The sequence below is a fragment of the Mauremys mutica genome, chromosome 1 (assembly GCF_020497125.1).
Source record: "Mauremys mutica isolate MM-2020 ecotype Southern chromosome 1, ASM2049712v1, whole genome shotgun sequence".
NCBI classification, from domain to species: Eukaryota; Metazoa; Chordata; order Testudines; family Geoemydidae; genus Mauremys; species Mauremys mutica.
The window spans coordinates 332,501,578-332,523,647 of NC_059072.1; the positions used below are offsets into that span (position 1 = coordinate 332,501,578).

The 22,070-nt window shown below is 42.1% G+C and overlaps 1 protein-coding gene and 1 long non-coding RNA gene across 2 annotated transcripts in view; one reads left to right on the plus strand and one right to left on the minus strand.

Moving 5' to 3' along the window:
• The window catches only part of TRPC6 (transient receptor potential cation channel subfamily C member 6), an 82,526-nt gene extending 67,344 nt beyond the window's left edge, over positions 1–15,182 (plus strand). Inside the window, exons 10-12 of the mRNA XM_045019386.1 lie at positions 7,497–7,580; positions 9,989–10,064; positions 12,465–15,182. Of these exons, the coding sequence (XP_044875321.1) occupies positions 7,497–7,580; positions 9,989–10,064; positions 12,465–12,616 (312 nt within the window). The 3' untranslated portion in view covers positions 12,617–15,182. The remainder of the gene's footprint in view (positions 1–7,496; positions 7,581–9,988; positions 10,065–12,464) is intronic.
• The window catches only part of LOC123371617, a 70,041-nt gene continuing 48,535 nt past the window's right edge, over positions 565–22,070 (minus strand). Inside the window, exons 2-3 of the long non-coding RNA XR_006579869.1 lie at positions 2,456–2,546; positions 565–886 (exon numbers count right to left, since the gene is read on the minus strand). This is a non-coding gene — a long non-coding RNA (uncharacterized LOC123371617). The remainder of the gene's footprint in view (positions 887–2,455; positions 2,547–22,070) is intronic.

Here is a 22,070-nt window from a genome sequence, read left to right on the forward strand (position 1 = left end):
GCCTACCTCTTAAAAAAACAACTTTTGTTTCCAAAGGCGTTGCTTAGAATGACCATTATTGGTACATTATTTAGCACCTTTCCTTTCTAGCCTTTATAATAAATCATCTCCTCCCCCATCTAGACCAGGTATGGATGATTCATTATCATTGTTTTCATTTCATTCTCAGAAAGGCATCCGCAGTCTGCTTGTTAATAAGCTTTGTAATTTGGAATAAGACCATGGGAAGGGTCCTGACCTTGCAAACTGTTAACCAGTTGAGCTCTCCATACTCACAGGAGTAGTTTCAGTGGGCTGACTGAACTGTGTATGGGTGTGCAGGATCAGACACAAAACTCCATATATTTTCTACAAATAGATCCTTTCTGATCTTGTTACAGCAAGAATAGCAGCACTATGGCAGTAAAAAGGAAGGCTGCACAGAGAAAATGTGGAAATTCTGTAGTGCCAACCCTCCTCATATTGCTATAGGCCGGAGACAAAGCCAGACCTTTGGTGTTTATAGGAGAAGTAGCTTAAGTGGAACTCACAAAGTAGCACACCACAAACAAGTTTTTTGAAACCCACCTAACATTTAGAAATAAAGGCATGACACATGTTCTCTTCCAGTGTATTCCTTCCTTTCCACTGAGTCAGTGACTCAGGAAACGGTGCCCTTAAAGGCTGTAATCTAGGGCCACAGTTCAGTGTGATCCATTCCTCGCATTTCCCCTAATTCTTGATGCCACTTGACTGGAGCAGCATTACCCTTGCATCTCCTGGGGAGAGAAAATCAACATCTCCTCCGAATACTGCCAAAGGATCTCCCTGTGTGCAGCCTGCCTCAGCTGTTTGGTCCAAGGCTCCTGTGGCTTTCTTCCCTTTATGGCGACCTTTCAGGCTGGATCTGGGGTGACAGTTTACAAGTGAAGAACCAAAAAATAGAGAGAAGTAGATTTTTAAAAAAATTGCATCCATTGCTTTTAATTTTAGAATCAGATTTCTTTATGAAGCATAAAATTCTGCTTCTCCATAAACTGGGTTTGAAGGCCATGAAATCTATTCATTTTCCTCACTAAGAGAATGATGACAGCATGTGTCCTGAGTGAGCTGTCATCTTTGAATATGGCATTTCAGAAAAGAAACTAATAGATGTATTCTTAATACAACAAAATTTTAATTTATTTTCTATCATATTAGCATGCTTTTGCTGACTCTAACAATGCAAAATATAATTTTGTAATTTTTTTATTCTACTATTATAGATTCTACTATTATATACAATGGTGAAAAGTGCCCTCTGATTCTGATGGCCAAACTGAGCAACTTGGTCATGCTTTTGAGATGTGCTGCAATTCCAAACTCCAGTGAAGTGCATAGGAATTGCTGATGCTCACCACCTCTGAAAAATCAGGTTCAAGTTGTCTCGAGTTGGACAGCAAGAAACTGGCACTTAAAATCAGCAGCCTCTCTTTTGAAAATGTGACTATATGACACTAATGAAATACAATACAACACTGCTACCACAATAGGCAAGGTTTACTTAAAAAAAAAGTCTTGATTGATTTTTAAATGATACAAAACAATGATATATAACAATATGGACACGCAATACTAAGGGTATGTCTAAACAGCCAAGAAAAACCCACGGCTGGCCCATGCCAGCTGACTCAGACGTGCAGGGCTCTAGATGTTGTGATGTTTCATTGCTATATAGACTTCCGGGCTCAGGGTGGAGCCCGGGTTCTAGGACCTTGCAAGGTAGAAGGGTCCCAGAGCTCAGGCTCCAGCCTGGCCCTGGAAGTCCACACAGCAATGAAACAGCCCCACAGCCCAAGCCCTGTGAGCCTGAGTCGGCTGGCATGGGACTGCTGCGGGTTTTCCTTTGCTGCGTAGTCATACCCTAAGTAACCAAAGTTCTGGACCATGCCACCTCTTTTACACAACACTCCCGTAGTGATCACCTGTCACTTATCCATCTGTTTATCTTTAGATAAGAGAGACACTGTATGGCTTACATTGCCACATAAATATGTATGGCTTATAGTTGTAGGCCCTGATTCAGCAAAACACTTAAGCATGTTTTTAAAGTTAAGCACATCTCTAAGTTCCTTTGTTGAACTGAGGTGTAGTCATTTTGTCAAGCATGATGGGAATCCTTTGCACTTTCTTTAAATACTTACGCGCTGGCTGTGATTACACAGTCGATAAATCTTTGTGCTTAGGTTTGTTATTTCTCTGGCAAACTTTATTTACTTTTTGAGTAATTTTCAGGAGAGAAAATGCTGCAGCCATGAAGCTCAAAGAGAGAGCTTCCAAACCTGTTATGAGAGTGAAATGCAGTTGTAATCCTGGCATTCCCTGCCACCAAGTGGTTTTACACAGTTATGCAATAAATTATATATCCCATCTGTATTGCTGTTACAGGCTGATTTAACAAAGTTACACACTTTTATATATCACTTGATTTACCTACCTAAATTAAATGCATTTCACGTTTTCTGTGTTCTTTCAACTTTGGGCTCAGTTAATAAAAAGTCTGTCGCAGATTGTATCAATTTTTACATCTGTTGACGAAGGGGAAGATGTAGTAAAGTGTTAATGATAAGATAAAGATTGTGCAGTATGCCATTCATTTCTACTTTTCTTAATTAGGTGTTATGAACATTGTATAGGACATAGGCACCGACTCCATGGGTGCTCTGGGGCTGAAGCACCTCCTGAAAAAAATAGGGGGTGCTCAGCACCTGCAGAGCCAGATTACTCTTTTGTGGGCCCTGGCACGCAGACCATGGCCCTGCCCCCTGCTCCACCCGTGCTGCACCCCAAGGCCTCACCCCCACTCTGCCTCTTCCCACTGAGGCCCCACCCCCGCTCTGCCCCCAAGGTCCTGCCCCAACTCAGCCTCTTCCCCCCAAGGCTACGCTCGCTGCTTGCCTGGGGCAGAGGGAACAGAGAGAGGCACCCACCAGCAAAAACAAAAGTCAGCACCTGTGACACAGGAGTCTACAATGAAGTCCTTATGGCAAAAAATGGCAACCCATGCACAGTAGAGCCATTAAATTTCAGTGATTGTCAAACAAAATGATTTTGTGCCGACAAGTACCTAAGTTTGCTTATGCTGAAGGCAATCTCCAACCCCCTTTCTGACTTCAGTGGGAACAGAATTGTACTTCTATCTTGTTCATGTTTCAAAATAGGGTACAGGAAGCAATTTTCGGAAACAGGTTCTAATACAGCTTCAGAGATACTGCATAGTTGAAGATGACTTTATTTTCTAATTTAGAATTGTCTTTAAAAGCCCTTCAAGTATTGCCATAATAATACATTATGACAGTTTATAATTACAAACAATGACAAGAGATACCAACAAAAAGCAATCAATACCTTGTTGTAGTTCAAAAAAAATATTTTATTTCCCAACTAAATAGACCTTCCAGGGCTATTACAAACAGATGCAGATACATAATATGAATCATATAAAACCTATGAGGTAGAAAGAAGTGGATACAATTTCCCTGCTCTGGTCTACTTATTTGCTAAATTTTAGCTTTCTTCATTATCATGAGTAGAACTGGGTAGGAAACAGTTTTCCTTCTCATCTTGTTACTTTTCAAGATTTTGAAATCTTTCCCATTACATATTGGAACGAACCTGAGGCCTTTCAAATGATTTTCAAAACATGAAGGAAGTGAATGCACTCAATTTAGAATTGAGTTATGCCATTGGTTATGTCACTCAGCAGGGACCTAGGTACCAGTCCCTGCTCCAATGAATATTTAATTATTTATACAAAGTGGAAGAGCTCCACCAGCATAGGTTGAGAAAGAGAGAACCCTACCTGACAACAGCCAATGGCCTGGTAGTTAGGGCAGTCATGTACAACATAGGAAGGGCCAAGTTCAAGTTACTGCTCTATCTGACTTTTCTCAGTGGTTTTGAATAGAAATTCCATCCTGAACCCAAGTCATCTTCCCAATGAAAGTTTGATCAAAACCAATACGTACCCAGGAGCGGTTTTGGTTCTACTGAAAAGTCATTTAATTAAAAACTTCCCAATCAGCCAAAATTGTGAGTTGTTGAGAATAGAATTTCACTTGTCACCAACATTAGAATATGTACAACAAGGAAGAGTGGAATTGAACTATGAAATTCACCATGATGGGTACTTCACAGTCATAGAAACTAAGAACAAAAAACAGTTATTTTGTCATCATATTCAGCCAGCCAGCTCATTTTCAAGGTCATTGTCTAGCCCAGGATCTCACCACTTCACTGGAAAAATTATTGCATAGATTAAATTAGATTACCATTTGAACTTTTCCCTCGTGTTCACCCTAAACGTTAAGCACAATGTTATCCAATTATGTCTATTATTTTTTCTTTAAACTATAATAACTTTAAATTTATAACAATGCTTCCTTCTTTTAGAGCTCCAACAGATATTCATGTTATATCACTCAATAGTCCTATTTTAACAAGACCATGAAATGGCTTACACAAAAAATGTTGCTGGTATAATGCACCTGTTTAAAAAAAAACTATCTCACTAATAAACACAAGCAAAGTTAGACTAAGAAATATTTTGATGCATAAAGACGTACAGGAAAATTCTGCTTTATTTACTCCAGGGTAAATCCACATTATTTTAGTGGCATTATTTTGGATTTACCGTGGATGTGAAAGTAAAGCTTGCTTTTGATTTCTAGAAAACAAGCCATATTAGAAAATCTAAGACAGAAGGCTAACTTCCAATTAGGAAGTTCTGAAGGGAATGGGGAAAATTGAGCATTTTAAGTGTTGTCCTCATTACAGATTAAGGGCTTGATTCTGATCTCACTTGCACAAGTTTTACGCTGACTTCTCAGGTTTTACTCCTGATTTACGTTCTTATAAGTGAAATCAAAATCTAGCCCTAATAAAGCCCTCTGCTCACACTTCATATTCTAATATCAGACACAAGCTGAAAACTTACTGCACACTAGTCCTTCGTTCCTCTTGCAATTCAGGCATAGCTTATTTCCTGTTATATCCCAATGTACTGCCTATCAGGTTTCAAGGCTTTCCAATTCATTTATAGCTAAGCATTCAACTCATTAAAGCACAAGAATGCCTGGTACCAAAATCCCCACTAAAAATACAACATGTACCCACAGTTTAATACACAATAGCGTCTAAGATACTGTGGCGGTGTTCCTGTATTTTGAAGAGGAAATATTTTTTGTATGTCAGATACAACTGTAAAATATTTTGACTTTGTAATGCCGACCTTTTTAGGTCCTCATCCAGGTAAATCATAGTTTATATTTCAGATTCCTTATTTCTTGCGTTACTGTTCAGAGAGCTGGTTGATTTGTCTCAATCAATAGTAATACATGATTTGTTTTCTTCTGACAGTTCCCAAATCATCCTTATTACAATCTAATCATTCAGCTACACTACTGAATTCATCATTTCGTAACAAAATTGTGTTTTGGTCCTTCTCAAAGACATTAACCAATAATGCATTGTAGATTATCTGACAGTAATTTGTACTCCAGTTTTGAAGAGTCCATTCACTCCAGGGTTTAACAAAAATGCTGTTCAGAAATATACTGTCAAATCAGAACTTCCATGGGCTTCTGACTTGCATTGCTTAATCATCTTACACTAAGACATTGGTGAAAATGAGGGGAGCAACTTGCTCTCAGTGTAACCCAAGGGAACCTAATTCTTCACTCTCTTACACCTGGTGTAACCTTTACACCTGTACAAAGTGGCTGCAAAGCAGAAGCTAGTGGCATATAAGGCCTGACATCAGTGCAGTTACACAAATGTAAAACTGTGGTATTTAAGAGGAGAATCAGGCTCTTGAACTCCATTACATACCTAACCTGAATGAGGATGTAAAGTTTCCCAGAGCTTAAGAGAATCTATTCTCAATTCTCCTTGGTGTTCCTTTTTGTTGAGGCTGGGTGTCTTTTGGGGGGCTTTGCTCGTTTGATTTGTTACCTACTCATTGGGACTTTGGTTCAGAAAAACACTGACCACATCCACTAAGGGACTTTGGTGCCTAAACTCCAGGTTTTAGGTGCTACTACGGTCCACCAAACCCCTGCTTATCTGCTGTCTAGCCCTGTAGGCAGTTAAACTCACCTGGTGCCTAAATTTCTGCTGTAAAAGTCCCCTAGCCACCTATGTTTCTGCTGTTGGACATGGCTCTAGGTGCCTATCTTACACCTAAGCCCAAGCGTGAGCCTCGAACCAGGTAAATGTAAGTGTTGCCCTGCCTACCTTGTCTGTGGGGCCCGATCTGGCAGATGTGCACTGAGAATGCTTAACTCCATACAAAACATCCAGGCTCCTTTATAACCTTTAGCCCAGTGGTTAGTGTACTCACCTGGAATGGGGAAGACCCTAGTTCAATTTCCCTCCTCCCCCATCTGATGAGCAGACAGGATTTGAACAGGGTGTCCTTACCTCCCAGTTGAGTGCCCTAATCATTCTCACTCTTTCATGGACTGAATTAATTTTAATTACTTTAATACAAAGTGGAACAGCTTCAAGAAGCGAGATCGAGAGAGCCCCCCATCAGAATATCCCAGAGTCCAGTGGTTAAGACACAGTGGGGACTTAAAGTGGGGTCTCCCTCATAGTGGGTGAGTACCCTAACCACTGGGTTAAAGGGAGGTACTCCTCCTCCTCTCCCACCTTTTCCCAGGGAGTTTGTGTACGGATAGCCAGGTGTGTAAGGAGAGAGGTTCCAAGCTGTGGTTCCCAAGCAGAGATAGGCACCTAACTCCAAATCAAACATCAGGAATGGTAACATACAAAAGCCAGTAGGAGAACACTTCAATCTCCCTGGACACTCAATAACAGATTTAAAAGTAGCCATTCTTCAACAAAAAAACTTCAAAAACAGACTTCAAGGAGAAACTGCAGAGCTACAATTCATTTGCAAACTTAACACCATCAGTGTGGGCTTGAATAGGGAATGGGAGTGGCTGGCTCACTACAAAAGCAATTTTCCCTCTCTTGGTATTGACACCTCCTCATCAATTATTGGGAGTGGACCACATCCATCCTGACTGAATTGGCCTTGTCAACACTGGTTCTCCACTTTTAGGGTAACTCCCTTCTTTTCATGTGAAAGTAAAGCCAGAAGAGGGGTTTTTTACCCATGAAAGCTTATGCCCAAATAAATCTGTTAGTCTTTAAGGTGCCACCGGATTCCGCGTTGTTTTTACATTCAGATGAAGCATGCACTTAAGTGCTTTTCTAAATAGAGTCATTTTCATGAAGTGGGGAATGGAAGAGTTAAAGTGAACTGGTGTGGTGAAATGCTGTCTTCATTGAACATAACGGGAGTGTTGTCATTGTCATCAGCAGAGCCAGGATTTCACTCCTGAAATTTAATCCTTATCCCTACCATTAAGTCTAAAAGTTAATGCTCTGCTGCAGAATGCTTGTACATAAGAAAGTATAACCAAATAGTCCTTACATTTATTGCTGATACTGATCAAATGTTTTTATTTCAGCTTGGACAAAGTAAGCAATCAAGTATAAGAAGTGCAGATGATCTCCGTTTAGATAGTTTAAGTAATCCTCCACGACAATACCAGGTAAAAGGCAGTTTAATACAACTTGCATTGAAAAAGGAGTAAGTCTCATCAGATTAAAGATTTGAAGACAAATTGTGATATTAGTTATAGTGTGAATCCGAAGTAAATCTACTGGACATAAATCCAGAATAATTGCATTGGCTGTGTGATTATGGTAGAATGCTTCCTAAATGCTAAATTTCCGAGTAGAATATTGTAAAAAGGTTAAAATGAAGAACACTTTTAGTCAAAGGGAAAGACTGACATCTTAAGTATCAGAGAGGTAGCTGTGTTAGTCTGGATCTGTAAAAGTGGCAAAGAGTCCTGTGGCACCTTATAGACTAACAAACGTATTGGAGCATGAATTTTTGTGGGTGAATACCCATTTTGTCAGATGTATGTTGCACCCACAAAAGCTCATGCTACAATACGTCTCTATAAGGTGCCAGATAACTCTTTGCCACGACATCTCAGTTACACTGTTTAAATCAGAAGCAACTCTTCTTTTTGGAAAAAAATCCAGTTCAAAAGCTAATGCAAATCACCTTTCTGTATTATATTTCCTCTTTCTTATCCCTCAAGATTTACAAATCATGGTAAGCTTGGTTCCTGCAGTTCCGTATTATTATGGTACATTGTATGTATTCTTTGCTTCTCATGGGGCCCTAGTCTGCCTTTGAGAGAGCACAGTGGGGAGGGAGCAGGTAAGGAGTCTTAGCCAGAAGCTCCAGAAATCACGTAAGCTCTGTAAATCACTGCAGCTCCTGCACTTGGAGAAGCACAGAGGCAACTCCCTTCATATAGTGCCACAAAGGGGTGGGAAAGGGACAAATAGAACTGGCTGGCCATGGGAGCAGAGGTCTGTCTACACTGCACACTTCTTTTGGCAACATTTTGAGTACATACCTGCATAGCCCCCCAACACAGGTATAAATAGTAGTGTAGTTGGTGAGGCCTGCCTTAGGTGAGTAAAGACATTTCTGAAAGGTGTGGGTATATATGCAAGTAGGCTCTCTACTCATGCAAGCTGTGCCTCCCTGTCTATACTGCTATTTTAGAAGTGTAGTGTCCCGCTACTTCCTGCTGAGGGAGTCTTTTCCTGTGAAGGGGAAAGGCTCCAGCAATGGGGAAAGGGTCTGGCAGTGGGGAGGCAGCAGGGAAAGGATTGGGCACGTCCCTGCTATGGTACCTTTCCATGAGGTGGGGAAAGGCTCCAGCAGAGGGGAAAGGCTCCGGCAGGATGGAAAGGCTCAGCCTTTCTCAGCTGCCTTCCCCCTGCCAGAGCCTTTCACTGACATGTGTAACTCGACATAGCTAAACACCAGTCCACTCGGGGTGGACACAGCTTACTTTTCACTGTAGCATGTAGCTACACGTTCCACTACACGATGACGCCAGTGGTGTATGGTGTAGACGTAGCCTAGGCATAGCTACGTCCCACAAAAGGGTCTAGAAGCAAGTATGGAGATCGACTACTCAGGATCTCTTTCAACTCCGAGACAGGAAGCCTGCTGCTGCTCTCCTTGGAGCAGCGTGGCACCACCCCGACTGTATGTTGTATCTAATGATACAATCTAGCCCAGAATGTCTTGGCTTTTGGCATGGCCAATCAAGTTATGATGGGCTGATAGCTATTATGATTAAGAAGTTACTCCATTAGGCTGTGTGGCTTTGTATTTGGAATTTTTTGGATTATTAAAATATACCATAGTTTCATTTACACTGCAAAAGTGATTATGTGATGATGCCGCCGATCCAATCATCTGTGGGGATTGAATCTGGGCTTCTGGATTTAGAAAATGAGCCTCTACTTCCTGAGCTAAAACACCAGGTGTGTTGAGGCAACAGCAGACTCATAAACCGGTATATATGGTCTAGCTACTAGAGGTAGACAAAAGTCATACTGGATTAGCATGGGACACAGTTACACCATGTTAAATGTTAGAACCCAGTGCTTCAGGGAATTTTCTCAGTCTTGAGTTTGGAAGCATAAATAATTTAGTGTAATGTAAAATTATACTGAAAAAATACATTTTTTGCAAAGTTACTTAATAATTAGCACTGATTAAGGGTCAGGTCCTCAGTTGGTGTAAATCAGCCCTATAGAGTCTGGTTTTGCTGCATCATTTTTTAATTGCAAATAAAATTTAATAATTAGTGAGATGTGTCCACTTTTGTCATCTTGCATATATACATACACTAGAAAATTAATTTTCAGATCAGTAGTCTAGATGAAAGCAGAGACTGTCATGTTTCTTTTATACATAACAGGCCTTTAATCCTGGCAAATGCCATGGACTGAAGGAGTTAATGCAACACTAGATATATAGCAGCAAAACGTTGACTGAGCACATGCCTTGGAATTTCAGAATCAATGCAAGCAAGTCCAGCTTTGAAAATTCTAACTCTTTTCTCTTTCCTCACCCTAGAAGATAATGAAGCGTCTCATTAAAAGATATGTACTGAAAGCTCAGACAGACAAGGAGAGTGATGAAGTCAATGAAGGTGAGTGTAGCATATTGATCAGAGTTTCAAAGTTAATCATGAATCAAAAGAAGCAACTCAAAAAAGATTGTTAACTTGTTGGAAGAGTATTTCCCAAACTTTTTGGGACAATCACATCTCAAAGTCCATGGATACATGGCAAAACAAAAATATATCAGAACTAATAGTAAATTATTGCCTAATTAAAAAGTATAATGTTAATGTTAGGGACTGAAGTTAAGAAAAAGATCTGTTTCTTGGATCTCTGCTTCCCACGCCAGAGATGGGTTTCCTGGCTATAACATAGACATGGTAATATCTTTTATTGGACCAACTTCTGTTGGTAAAAGAGACAAGCTTTTGAGCTTCTCAGAGCTCTCTCTCATGTCTAGAGAAGGTAACCAGAATCTGTAAGTTTACTACAAGGTGGGACAGATTAAGTATAAGGGGTTCACATAAATTGTAGGAGACTACTTAAAATGAAATGCACAATTAAAGGTTAGAAGGCAGGAGGCTGAGTTACAAATTCTTGTAATGAGCCATACACTAGTGTCTCTGTTACATCCATGGATTTTGGTATCCAACAGAGTTATGAATTTAAGTTTCCAGGCTTGTCATTTGAAGGTGTTGTGTAAGTTTCCTTTGAGATGAGGATTGAGAAGTCAGCTATTGAGTGATTGTTTTGTGAACAGTGTTCAACCATAGATGACAGGGTATTTTTGTCTTTTATCATTTTTTTCTGTGTTAGTTCATTTGAGAGCATAGTGATTGTCTTATTTTACTCACATAGTTGTTTTGGGGGCATTTGATGCACTGAATGAACTAAATGACGTGTTGTGATGGGCATGTGTTGGGCCCATGGATCTTGAAAGTTGTGTTGTGGGCGTTATTGATCATCATAGCAGTGGTTATATGTCCGCAGGTTTGGCATCTGTTGTTCTGGCAGGATCTGGTTCCATTTCGAGTTGTGTGTCCTGGTATGTGGGGAGTTTGCTTCTGATGATGAGCTTGGCAAAGTTGGAGGGTTGTTTGAAGGCCAGAAGAGGGGGCTCACAAAAGATTTATTTCAAGGCTGGGTACCAATAAAGTATGGGTTGTAATTGTATTATGTTATCCCATTTGGGTCTAGTGTGAGGTGACAAGTCGGGGTGACAGCAGGGGCTGGAGCAAGTAAGCTGAGAGGAGAGCTCTGACCCATCTGGTTAGAGCGGCTACACGAGAGAGCTGAAAGCAGCACAGCTGCATTGATTCAGCTGCGCCGCTGTTAGCTCTCTCGTGTAGCCACAGCCTTAGTGAAGTGCAGAAGCTCGGCAGTATTCTAGCTCTTGGAGTGCCTGTGCCTGTTTGCCAATGATCAAAACCATGGAAGTAAATATTAGCTTGTCACCAGTTCAGGTGAATCCCAGAGGAGAGGCGGAAAATGCTGGTTATCACTGTGTCTTTTGGTGACCTACCTTGAGACCCCTGCAGGCTTGTTACCCACAGTTTCTAAACTACTGAAATATTAATAGAATTCAAGTGTATTATTTTAGTTCTGAACCAGGCTTGTCAGTCTTTAAGCAGAAAATACCTATCTTCTAATAAATGGTGTTCATTTTCTTATTCGCCAGCCTGGTTCGAAACTGCTCTTAAACAAGCCTGTTTTCTGATAAGATGGAACTGGTAGATTATTCACGAACATGCCTTTGTGGCATTTGTTTCAGTAGCGTTAAATCAGGCATGTTACATCACTAGTTGTGTGCATTACTTGATATGTCTCTTTTAAGAAAAAATATTTATTCCAAATGGAGTTAAAATCTGAAGACTGGGCCATCCTTTCCGGCAGTCATACAACCCTTCCCAAGGAATTGCCTCTGGAGAGAGAAAAACTTCATAGGCTTTCCTCGTGGAGGTGCCCTCAATCATTCTGTGGGTTTGCTGCTGCCCACAAATTGAGCAGAATCAAGGGAATGTGTGGGAGTAAATGGGATTCAAATGCCTCTGTGATCCCTGAGACTGCTCCCTGGCAGCTGGCTCTGGCATTCCTAGCACCAATCCACCATGCTCCTTGGCCACTGCTACCTTCAGAGCCTTCACTTAAGAGTGATTCCTCTACGTGAAGGGCAGGGTTCATATACATGGAGCAGACTCTTTCTTTGGGGTTATGATAAACCCCCTACAACTCCCTTACTTCTCATCCCAGACACCCTTACTCCCAGTCATGTCTCCTCATGTGGATCCTGACCCCAAAGAGAGCCCCCTCTAATGACTCAGCAAGAGGCACAGGGCCTTGGAGGCAGCTATATTAGACACCTACCTTTCTGGTTGGGCAGAGGAAATCCATGCACGGGATGGTCTGTCACTAAGTTACAGTTATTATCATAACCTTGGTTACACTCTCTTTTTCTTTTGCTTTATAATTTTTAATCTTATCTCTCCTAGGTGAACTGAAGGAAATTAAACAGGACATCTCAAGTCTTCGTTATGAACTTCTTGAGGAAAAATCTCAGAACACAGAAGACCTGGCAGAACTCATTAGAAAACTTGGGGAAAAACTTTTGATTGAGCCCAGAGCGGAAGAAAGGAGGAGCTAACCTAAACATTTAAATAATGAACCAAAAATTCAACAATCCACTTCAAGCCATATTTATCCTCCCTTAATTTTTCAAACTAAGTTCACATTTTTAGAACAGATCAAGAAATGAAATTATTCCAGTTCTTTAATGAAAAACTGCAGTTGGCTAACCCCTTACATCTGTGATTGACAAAAAATGTCATTTGAGAAAAGATATTTATTTATTTTACCCCCTTCCAGAGAAAAAATAATCTTAGATTACTCAATGTGCAATTTCCTTCTTTCCAAATGTATCAGCTAAGGCTTCAGTAGACCACGTATTAATGATTAAAACTGTTGGCTCTGTAAATCTAAATTCCTCATATCTTAACCTCCTACTATATTTTCTATAGCCTTTCAATTTCCTTTCCTAAATATACATGAGTATAATTTAATGAAATGGAAGAGAAGAAGGCATATAAGGCCTGGTCCAAAAACACCCCAATCAAAATCCATTTATTTTTCAAAAGAAAATGTTCCCAAATAAGGGGGGAAGCCTTTCTGCTCAATTTGCAAATACAATTCAAAGCCATGGAAGTAATTTATTTTGAACATGTTTCCTTGTGGATGTTTGTCATGACATCCTGTGAGCTGCCTCCTTACCACTCATCGCACTATGTTTTCAACAAACTAATACTGAGCTCTCCTTCCAGGAAGTTGCATTCCAGTGGGAGTTACTGCATTGAGAAAAGAACACCTTTCACAAAGTTTTATTGAAAAGCTATTGTTGAGGTCCGAAGCAAAGCCCCCAATCCAAATCTGCCTGAACGTTGGAGAAGTTCTTATCCGTTTCCAGCTTCTGAGCTTCCCCAATTTCTATAATGTCTTGAACCACACCAGCAGCTCTGAACACTCTCAAATTTTAGAGAAGTTTGCATCTGGATCATTTTGTTGGTTGACATTTCCATCTAGGAAGGACCAAACCAAACTCTAGATGCTAAGCTCTCTGAGTTCTTGGAAGCTTTTGCATCTGTATATGAACATCTTCAAAGTTTTAATAATTTGTTTAAGTAACGGGGTTTTATCTGGGCCCATTTCTAGTAAAAAGAAAATCATAGTTTGACAGTAATAGCTTTTAAATAAACTTTGTGGAGCATGTTTTGGGTTTTTTTGTAGAAAGTATCAGAATCTAAACATCTCCATCTCTTCCTTTTATACAAGAGGTTTAAAAAAAAGTCATTGCCCAGGAAATTTGTTACAGATTATGGTTTTTAGTATCTAACTGAGTGAGCTGAAAGATAATTTTGTTGGTCAAATCATAATTATTTTGGAAGGGGAATAAACTATAAGTACATGGCGGGGGTGGGGCTTCTGTCTTTTCTGGAGTGTAATCCAAGTTGTTATTCAGGTCAGCATTCCTAGAGTACATCCACTTTGATCCATAAAAGTTCTGTGAATCTGTGAAACTTCTTAGCCTTACCAGCTCAGCTAATAATGGAGAGTGTGGGACAAACTATGTACTGCAAGTCTCAGACTCAATGAACTCAGGGTTTAGAAACTTTCAAGGGCCTCTCTCAGGGAGGAGAAGGAAAAAGAGTTTTTCAGAGGTGCCAGAACCGTGTCGTCATAATTATGCATGAAACCACAGTGGCTAAGGATGGGGAAGACTATAGCACCCACAGTGGCCACCCTTAACCTTAATCACTTGCCTTAGATAATTAAAAACCATGATCTCTTTATCTGCTGTATTCTCTATTGTGAGGATAGGGAGTACTGCAAACACTGAGATGCCCTTATCTATTTGTCTTAGGCTTTACGGCCTACTTTTTACATTGACCAGCGAACCTAAAGCAGTTTTTGACTCCCATTGGAAGTCAATGGGAGTTAGACACTTTGCTCCTTTATGCCCTTTCTAAGTCCCAGCCCATATAGTTAGGCCAAAATTAGACTTTGATTTTGTATGTCCAACTCAAAACACTTTGGGCCTGATTTTCAGAGATGTTTAGTGCTTCCCATTCCAGTGGGAGCTCAAAGTGCTCAGCTCCTCTGAAATCAGGCCTAATTTGTCCAGAGCAGGTCCCCCAAAATTAGCAAACTCTTTTGAAAATTTGGCTGCTAGAATCTTTAGATAACAATTGCAACAGAATTATCCTTTTAATATTAGAAACTTCTTGATGATGTTCATTCTAATTTACAATTTGGATCCATAACAGATAATGTTAAATCATGGTTAAACCTTGAAACTGCATAAACCTAATATGAGGAAAATGTTTACTAAATAGATAACAAGGAAAAAAATAGGTACTATTGAAGTGAATATTTTTATTGCAGAGGTTAAATGAACGCTGTAAATATGTTTAAGCCCACATTTTGACTTTCCTTAAAACTGAAGGACAGTAATGTACATACTGTATTTCATGAAGATATGCATATGGATTTTTTTTATTCAATGAAGATATTTTTATGTGGTTATTACAAATGGAAGAATTTGTTAAATATATCGAAGCAGTCCAATGCCAAATGTAGTGTGACAGACAATGTAGTAATTCAAATAAACACCATACCAAATACATTATGAGATAAATTAAAATGTACCAGACTCAAAATACCTGTGTGACACGTTGTCTGAACCTGTTGATCACTTTGGCTAGTTTTGCTTTACAGACAATAATAATATAAATATGGCTGGAGGCTATAATTCACTAGCAAACAATCACCCATTGTTACCCCGAAAACAGAATGTAAATTTTTCCCAAAGTTTTTCCTCAAAATATCCTACCTGTTATAACCCATCTTTTCTGCTCAGGTATGGGTCTCCAGGATAGCTAAGGACTATCTTAGAGTACACTGATGCAGCCTTCCGATAAATGATTGACACAAGAAGTAGTCTCCCCAAAACAAAGCACCCTTCATTGGTGTAAACACAAATCCCTAACACACTACCACCCCTTCTGGTGCTATAAATCACAAATCCCTCATAACAAACTCGAGATGATCCCAAAACACATTGCCTTATAGTTTGGAGTGGTACTAAGTGGCTGTGCCCCACTTCAGTATAAAGTTGGGTGCATTGGAAATAGTGTTGTGATGTGGTATGCCCTCTGCAGAGCTCTGACAAGCAAATATTAGTAAAAGTAAGCAAAGCAACTGTCAATCAAGCTTGTGAATAGAATATGTAAGGAGAGAATGTAAGACTCAGTGGCCGTCTCATCCGTTTGTTCACTTTGCCCATGCGGTTTGTCTATTTAGTCCAGTGAGAGGGAGAAGACCAAGACCAAGAGAAACCAGAGGGAGAACATCTAAGAACTGTTAAACTCGGCTTTCATTGACAAAACAGTGGAGGTGTACATACTACAGTGCTCTTCCCACTGACAAAACTTGACTGCTTTGCCAATAAAATAAAATCACGTTGACAAGAGGCTTAGAGGTTTTTGCAGCAAAGTTAGATTGACAAAGTGTCAATGTAGAACTGCACTTGATTATGTCACCATAAATGGCCTCCAAGAGGTGTCCCACAATGCCCATCCTGATTGCTCTGGTGAGCGGTTCGAACTCCACTGCTTTGCACCCACGTACACAAGCATCTTCCCTGCCCCCTTTAAAGGACCAGGAATTTTTGAATTCCGCTTCCTGTTTACTCGGCGTGGAGAGCTCACATCGCATCTTCACAGTTGACCATGGCAGCCTCACACATCAAATGTTCTCCTGCTTGGAGCACACCATGGTTGTTGGATCTGCTAGGTCTGTGGGGAGAGAGGCTGTGTAGTCCCAGCACGACTCCAGGCATAGGCACTTTGATACCTATGGTCAGATTTCTTGTGGCATGTTGGATAAGGGCTAAGAGCGGGACATGAATCATTGCCATGCGAAGATAAAGGAGCTGAGCAGGCATACTAGAAGGCAAGGGAGTCAAACCATTGCTCTGGTGCTGCACTGAAGACCTGCCGCTTCTGTAAGGAGCTGGATGCCATCTTCGGTGGCGACCCCACCTCCACCACCAAAAACCCCATGAATACTTTGGGAGGGCTGGAGACAGCGGCCAGCAGACTTGACCCTGAGGATGAAGTGGTGGATGAGGAAGTGGAGTTGGAGGATAAGATGGGCCAGGCAACAGGGTCGTCTGAAACTGTGGCAAGCCAGGACCTCTTCTCGACCTCAGAGAGGTCAAGCTAGTCCGATCACTGTGTCTCTGGTGCACATGATGCAAGAGAGGGGAGCTCTAGTAAGTGCTCATTTTGATTTGGTACTGCTCGGTTACATGAGGTAGACCTGTCCTTTGCTTTGCTATATGCTAGAAGTGGGTTGAGGGATAGAAATTTACAAGACTAGCTGTGTTTGCATCTGCTTCACATTCCCTCTGATGCAGCTACACAGTGGGGGCTCTGTGGAACAGTGTGTTAATGCAAACCGAGATTTAACAGGAATCCTCCAGAGAGATCGCTAGGAAGCTTTCCTGGAGGTACTCACCAATCTTCTGCTGAAGGTTCTTTGGCAGAACTGCTTTGTTCTTTCCCCCATTGTGGGCAACTTTCCCCATGCTAATTGGCAATCACTTGTGCAGGGACGAAACTGGCACATAGGGAAGCAGCATAAAGACCCGGTCTGAAGATGCACGCATGCAGGAGATGCACCCTTGCATCCTTGCTTACCCTCAGGAGTGAGATAATGGCTTCAATGACCCTATGGAAAATGGTGGCAGAATTTACAATATTGTCCCTCGTCACTTGAAGTGATCTCCTTAAAAAAACACCAAGACCCCTTTGCCCCATTTTGAGCACACACACACACACCAGCCAGACTCATCAGATTCAGTGAATACACCAAGCTGTGTGCTTGCAAAGGGAGAGTGAGAAAGAGGTGTATTTTACTATTATGATTTGATTCTGTGAGCGCAGTAACAATCATGCTTCTGTTTCTTGTGATTCTGCAGGTGTGGCTTTCAGGGGGACCCCCTACACACCAACAGAGCACCTCAACCAGACAAGGAAGCTACCGAGAAGCAAGGAGGACACGTTTTGGGATGCCACAGAACAAGAACGCAAGGCATGCAGAAAGAGACAGTTAATGAAAATTTAAAACTAGAGAGGCATGAGAGGAAGCAGAGCCAGGAATGAATTTCAGTAGGCCAGGAGTGGATGATAAAAGTGATGGAGGAGCAAACAGAGATGCTGAAGTCCCTAATTGTGCTGCAGGCAGAACATGCATCTGACGAAGTGGGTATTCACCCACGAAAGCTCATGCTCCAAAACGTCTGTTAGTCTATAAGGTGCCACAAGACTCTGCTGCTTTTACAGATCCAGACTAACACGGCTACCCCTCTGATACTAGGCAGAACATGTGTGCTCATCCCTCCTGTAGCCCATACAGAACTGCTTTATATGCCTTTCCCAAACTCCTTTCACACATTCCTTGCATCTTCCCAGCCAGTCATAGTACTCCATTCACTACACTCCTTGGGACCTGTTTGCAAATGATAGCTGGAGTTGCACACACAGCTTTGAGAGCCTGCATTGGGAGAGTGGCCTTCTCAGTGTTATGTCCCTTTCAACAATGCATTTCCTCTGTGTTGTTTGTTGCTATTTAATAAACAGATATGCTCTGAAAGATAATCAATCTTTATTTATCTCCTACACATAGTGGTTGCTGGAATTAAAATACAGTGGCAATTGGCACATTTGCAAACTACAAATCATGGTCAGGAAACAATCCTCAAAATTTTCATAAATGCAGCAAGTTAACAAAGCATGGCAGAATGCTTTCCAGAAAGACACATTACTGGTGCTCGTTGAGAATATGGTACCTCAAAGCCTCCCTGATTCGAATAGTCCCCCACTGTGGCCCTCTAATAGCCCTGGTATCTGGCTGCTCAAAATCAATCAGCCAACTGGTGATCCATCTCCATGCTCCACCCTGGGGAAACTTTTCACCCTTAGCCACACAAATATTATGCTGTGCACAGCAAGCTTATGACCATGGGAATATTTTCCTCATTTAGGTCTAATCTGACATAAAGGCAGTGCCAGCATGCTTTTAATCTGCCAAATATTCAACAATCATTCCGCACCTGCTCAGTCTATTGTTGAAGCTCTCCTTGCTGCATCCAGGTTTCCCATGTAAGACTTCATGATCCATGGGAGTAAGGGGTACAGTGGATCTCACAGGATCACTATGGGCATTTCAACATCCCCCATTGGAATATTCTGGTCTGGAAAGAAAGTCCCTGCTTGCAGTTTTCTGTATAGTCCAGTGTTCCTGAAGATGCAAGCATCATGCATCTTCCCTGACTACCCCGCATTGATGTCAGTGAAATGACCCCAGTAATCCACAAGCACCTGCAATAACTTAGGGTACGTCCATACTACCCGCCCGGATCGGCGGGTAGCAATCGACTTCTCGGAGTTCGATATATCGCGTCTCATCTAGACGCGATATATCGAACTCTGAATGCGCTCCCGTCGACTCCGGAACTCCACCACTGCGAACGGCGGTGGTGGAGTCGACGGGGGAGCTGCGGACGTCGATCCCGCGCCGTGAGGATGGGTAAGTAGTTCGAACTAAGGTAGTTCGACTTCAGCTAATAGCGTAGCTGAAGTTGCGTACCTTAGTTCGACCCCCCCCAGTGTAGACCAGGCCTTAGAGAAGTGCCCCTTTCTATTGATGTATTGTGTTGCAAGATGGTCTGGGGCTAAAACTGGAATATGAATGCATCCATTGCCCTGCCACAGTTAGGGAATCTCATTGCCGCAAAGCCATCCTCTATTTCACACACATTGCCAAGAGTCAGTCATTCATAGTAGGTTGCGATTAATGGCCCTACACACTTGTGTTACCGCAGCCCCAATGGTTGACTTCCCAATTCCAATCTGATTCGCGACCAACTGGTAGCAGTCTGGAATCGCTAGCTTCCACACAGTGATCGCCACACGTTTCTCCACCGAGACGGCAGTGCTCATTTTGGTGTCCCTGCCCCACAGTGCTGGGGCAAGCTCTGCACACAGTTCCATGAATGTGGCTTTACACTTCTGAAGGTTCTGCAGTCACTGCTCCTCATCCCAGACCTGCATAACAACGCGATATCATCACTCAGTGCTTGTTTCCCAAGCCCAATAGCGATGGTCCACTGTGTGCAGTTGCTCTGTGAATGCTTAAAATAATCTGGTGTTTCTTTTCATAGCACACAGCAGGGCAGGCACCATAGATTCCTCTTCAGATTTGAAGCTCGTGATATACTAAATGATCAGTCGCATTGTGTTCATAACACTGACCACAACAGTAGAGAGCTGTGCAGGATTCAATCTTTCAGACAGAGATGGCAGGTGCACGGTAAACAGGGGCTGCTGAAAAATGGCACGAAACATAGTCGAAAGACCATGGAATGAAGAGACAGAAAAAACTGCATCATGGGACATTGAGTATGCACCCATGATGCACTGCAATCCATTCCACCTTCCCACAACTCCTAGCTGCAGAAGGTGGTGAGTTGCACAGTGGGATAGCTACCAACAGCCGATTGCTCTCGCTGTCGAGCCTAGAGCACCAACTGTGGACGCATCCCGCTGACAAAAAGAGCATTCTGTGAACATGCACAAGCGATGTAATTATAGCAGCTCATGATCATCAGCATAACTTGAGTCAACTGAACTCTGTAGTGTAGACATAGACTAAGAGCCGCAAACAAATCTTCAATATTAGGCAGTGGCTACTGGTTTTCACATAAAGCTGGTTCAGCCTGCCACCTTGTGTTTCTACATGAACATCTTTTCTTTTCTTTTTTTATTATTTGCTTACTTTTTCTTATTGTTCAGTCAATGGGTGCATTGTACACTCGTGGGATAGAAGCTCCTCAGCACCTATATTTGGACCCAGCAGAGATATAGGGAGTTGATTTCAACACAGCTATCTGCGGTGGTGACTTTATTCTGGAAACAAATAGAATTGAAGCTCTGCTCTGAGCACAAAGTGGCCAACCATATAAAGGGGCAGGACATCACAGTTAGGTTACTCACCTGGGATGTGGGAGAACTGTTCTCAGACTGGCCTCATTTGGAACAGGGACTTGAACTTGGGTCCCCTCTCTCCCACGCGTACCCTAACCACCAGGTTTTGGGGTATTTTGGGGTGGAGCTCTCAATCTCTCCAGTTGAAGCTGTTCTACTTTGTACAAATAATTACATAAAGAGATGGATTCTGTAGCCCAGTGGTTAGAGCACTCACCTGGGATATGAGACTCAAGTTCCTTCTCCAAATCAGGCAGAGCAACAATTTGAAAACAGATGAGTGCCCTAACCACTGGGCTATTGGCTGCTAAGCCCTGGTCTACACTAAGCTCGGGGGTTGAACTAGGGTACGCGAATTCAGCTACGTGAATAACGTAGCTGAATTCGAACTACCCTAGTTCGACTTACTTACCGTCCAGACGCTGCGGAAGCGAACTCCGCGGCTCCAGGGTCGACTCCGGCAACTCCTCCTGCCGCGGTGGAGTACCGGAGTTCGAACTAGCGCTTCCGGGGTTCGAACTATCGCGTCTAGATCAGACGCGATAGTTCGAACTCCGAGCAGTCGAACTCGCCGCGTCGACCGTCCCGGTAAGTGTAAACGTACCCTAAGAGAGGGGAGTCTCTCTCTTGTTTTTCATGAGAAAGAGCTGACCTGGCTTAGGCACCTAACTCCAGAGGGGATTCATGTCCATGATCCCTGAGAAAACCCTAACAACCTTTGAGGGATAAGGCTAAGGCCTTGTCCCTTTTCTCAGGAGTTCTGACTTGGCTAACTTGGATAGCTCCCATCTCAGAGTCCTGGCTTCTGTGAATCCCATTCTCAGGTGCATACCTCTCCCCCATGATTGTATAGAGAGCCTGGATGCCTGACTCAGAGCAGGGCATCTATTAGTTAGGAGTTGCTACGCTCAGTGTGGTAACCCCTAAATCCCTTTATGGCTCTAGCCCCATGCGACAGAACACATGCCCAGAATACAGTGCAGCAATGCAAGCCAGCCCAAACCTTTTGGTTGGGGGTCCGGCGTAGGGCCATCCCAGGAGGGGACAACATTATGATTTAGCACATCTCCCATGGAGGCTCCACAAGAACATTTGTTCTGGAGTCCCAGCCAGCATTAAAAACTGCTCTCTTCTGGCAGAACTGCTGTATGTAGAGAGCAGTGAAAATCCACTTCAGCTGCCGCTCTCCCAAGCATGAAAAAATTACTCTTCTTGAACCCAAGGAGAGTTTATGTAGCCAGTAGTTTATGGTTGGTGAGCCAGGAGCTTGAATGTAAAAAAGTTACATTGGCACTACCAATTGGCATACTGAGTTTTAGCTCACCGCAGCGTAAAATATTTTCAATATTAAGCACTTGCAACCAGCATTTACAGTATACAGGGAGACCCCGGCAGAACTTTAACTAGAGCAGCTGTATCATATAATTTAACTAAGTGCACATTCTTGCACCTTTATGTATTGTCCCAGCTGACAGTTTAGCTAAATGAAATTTTGCA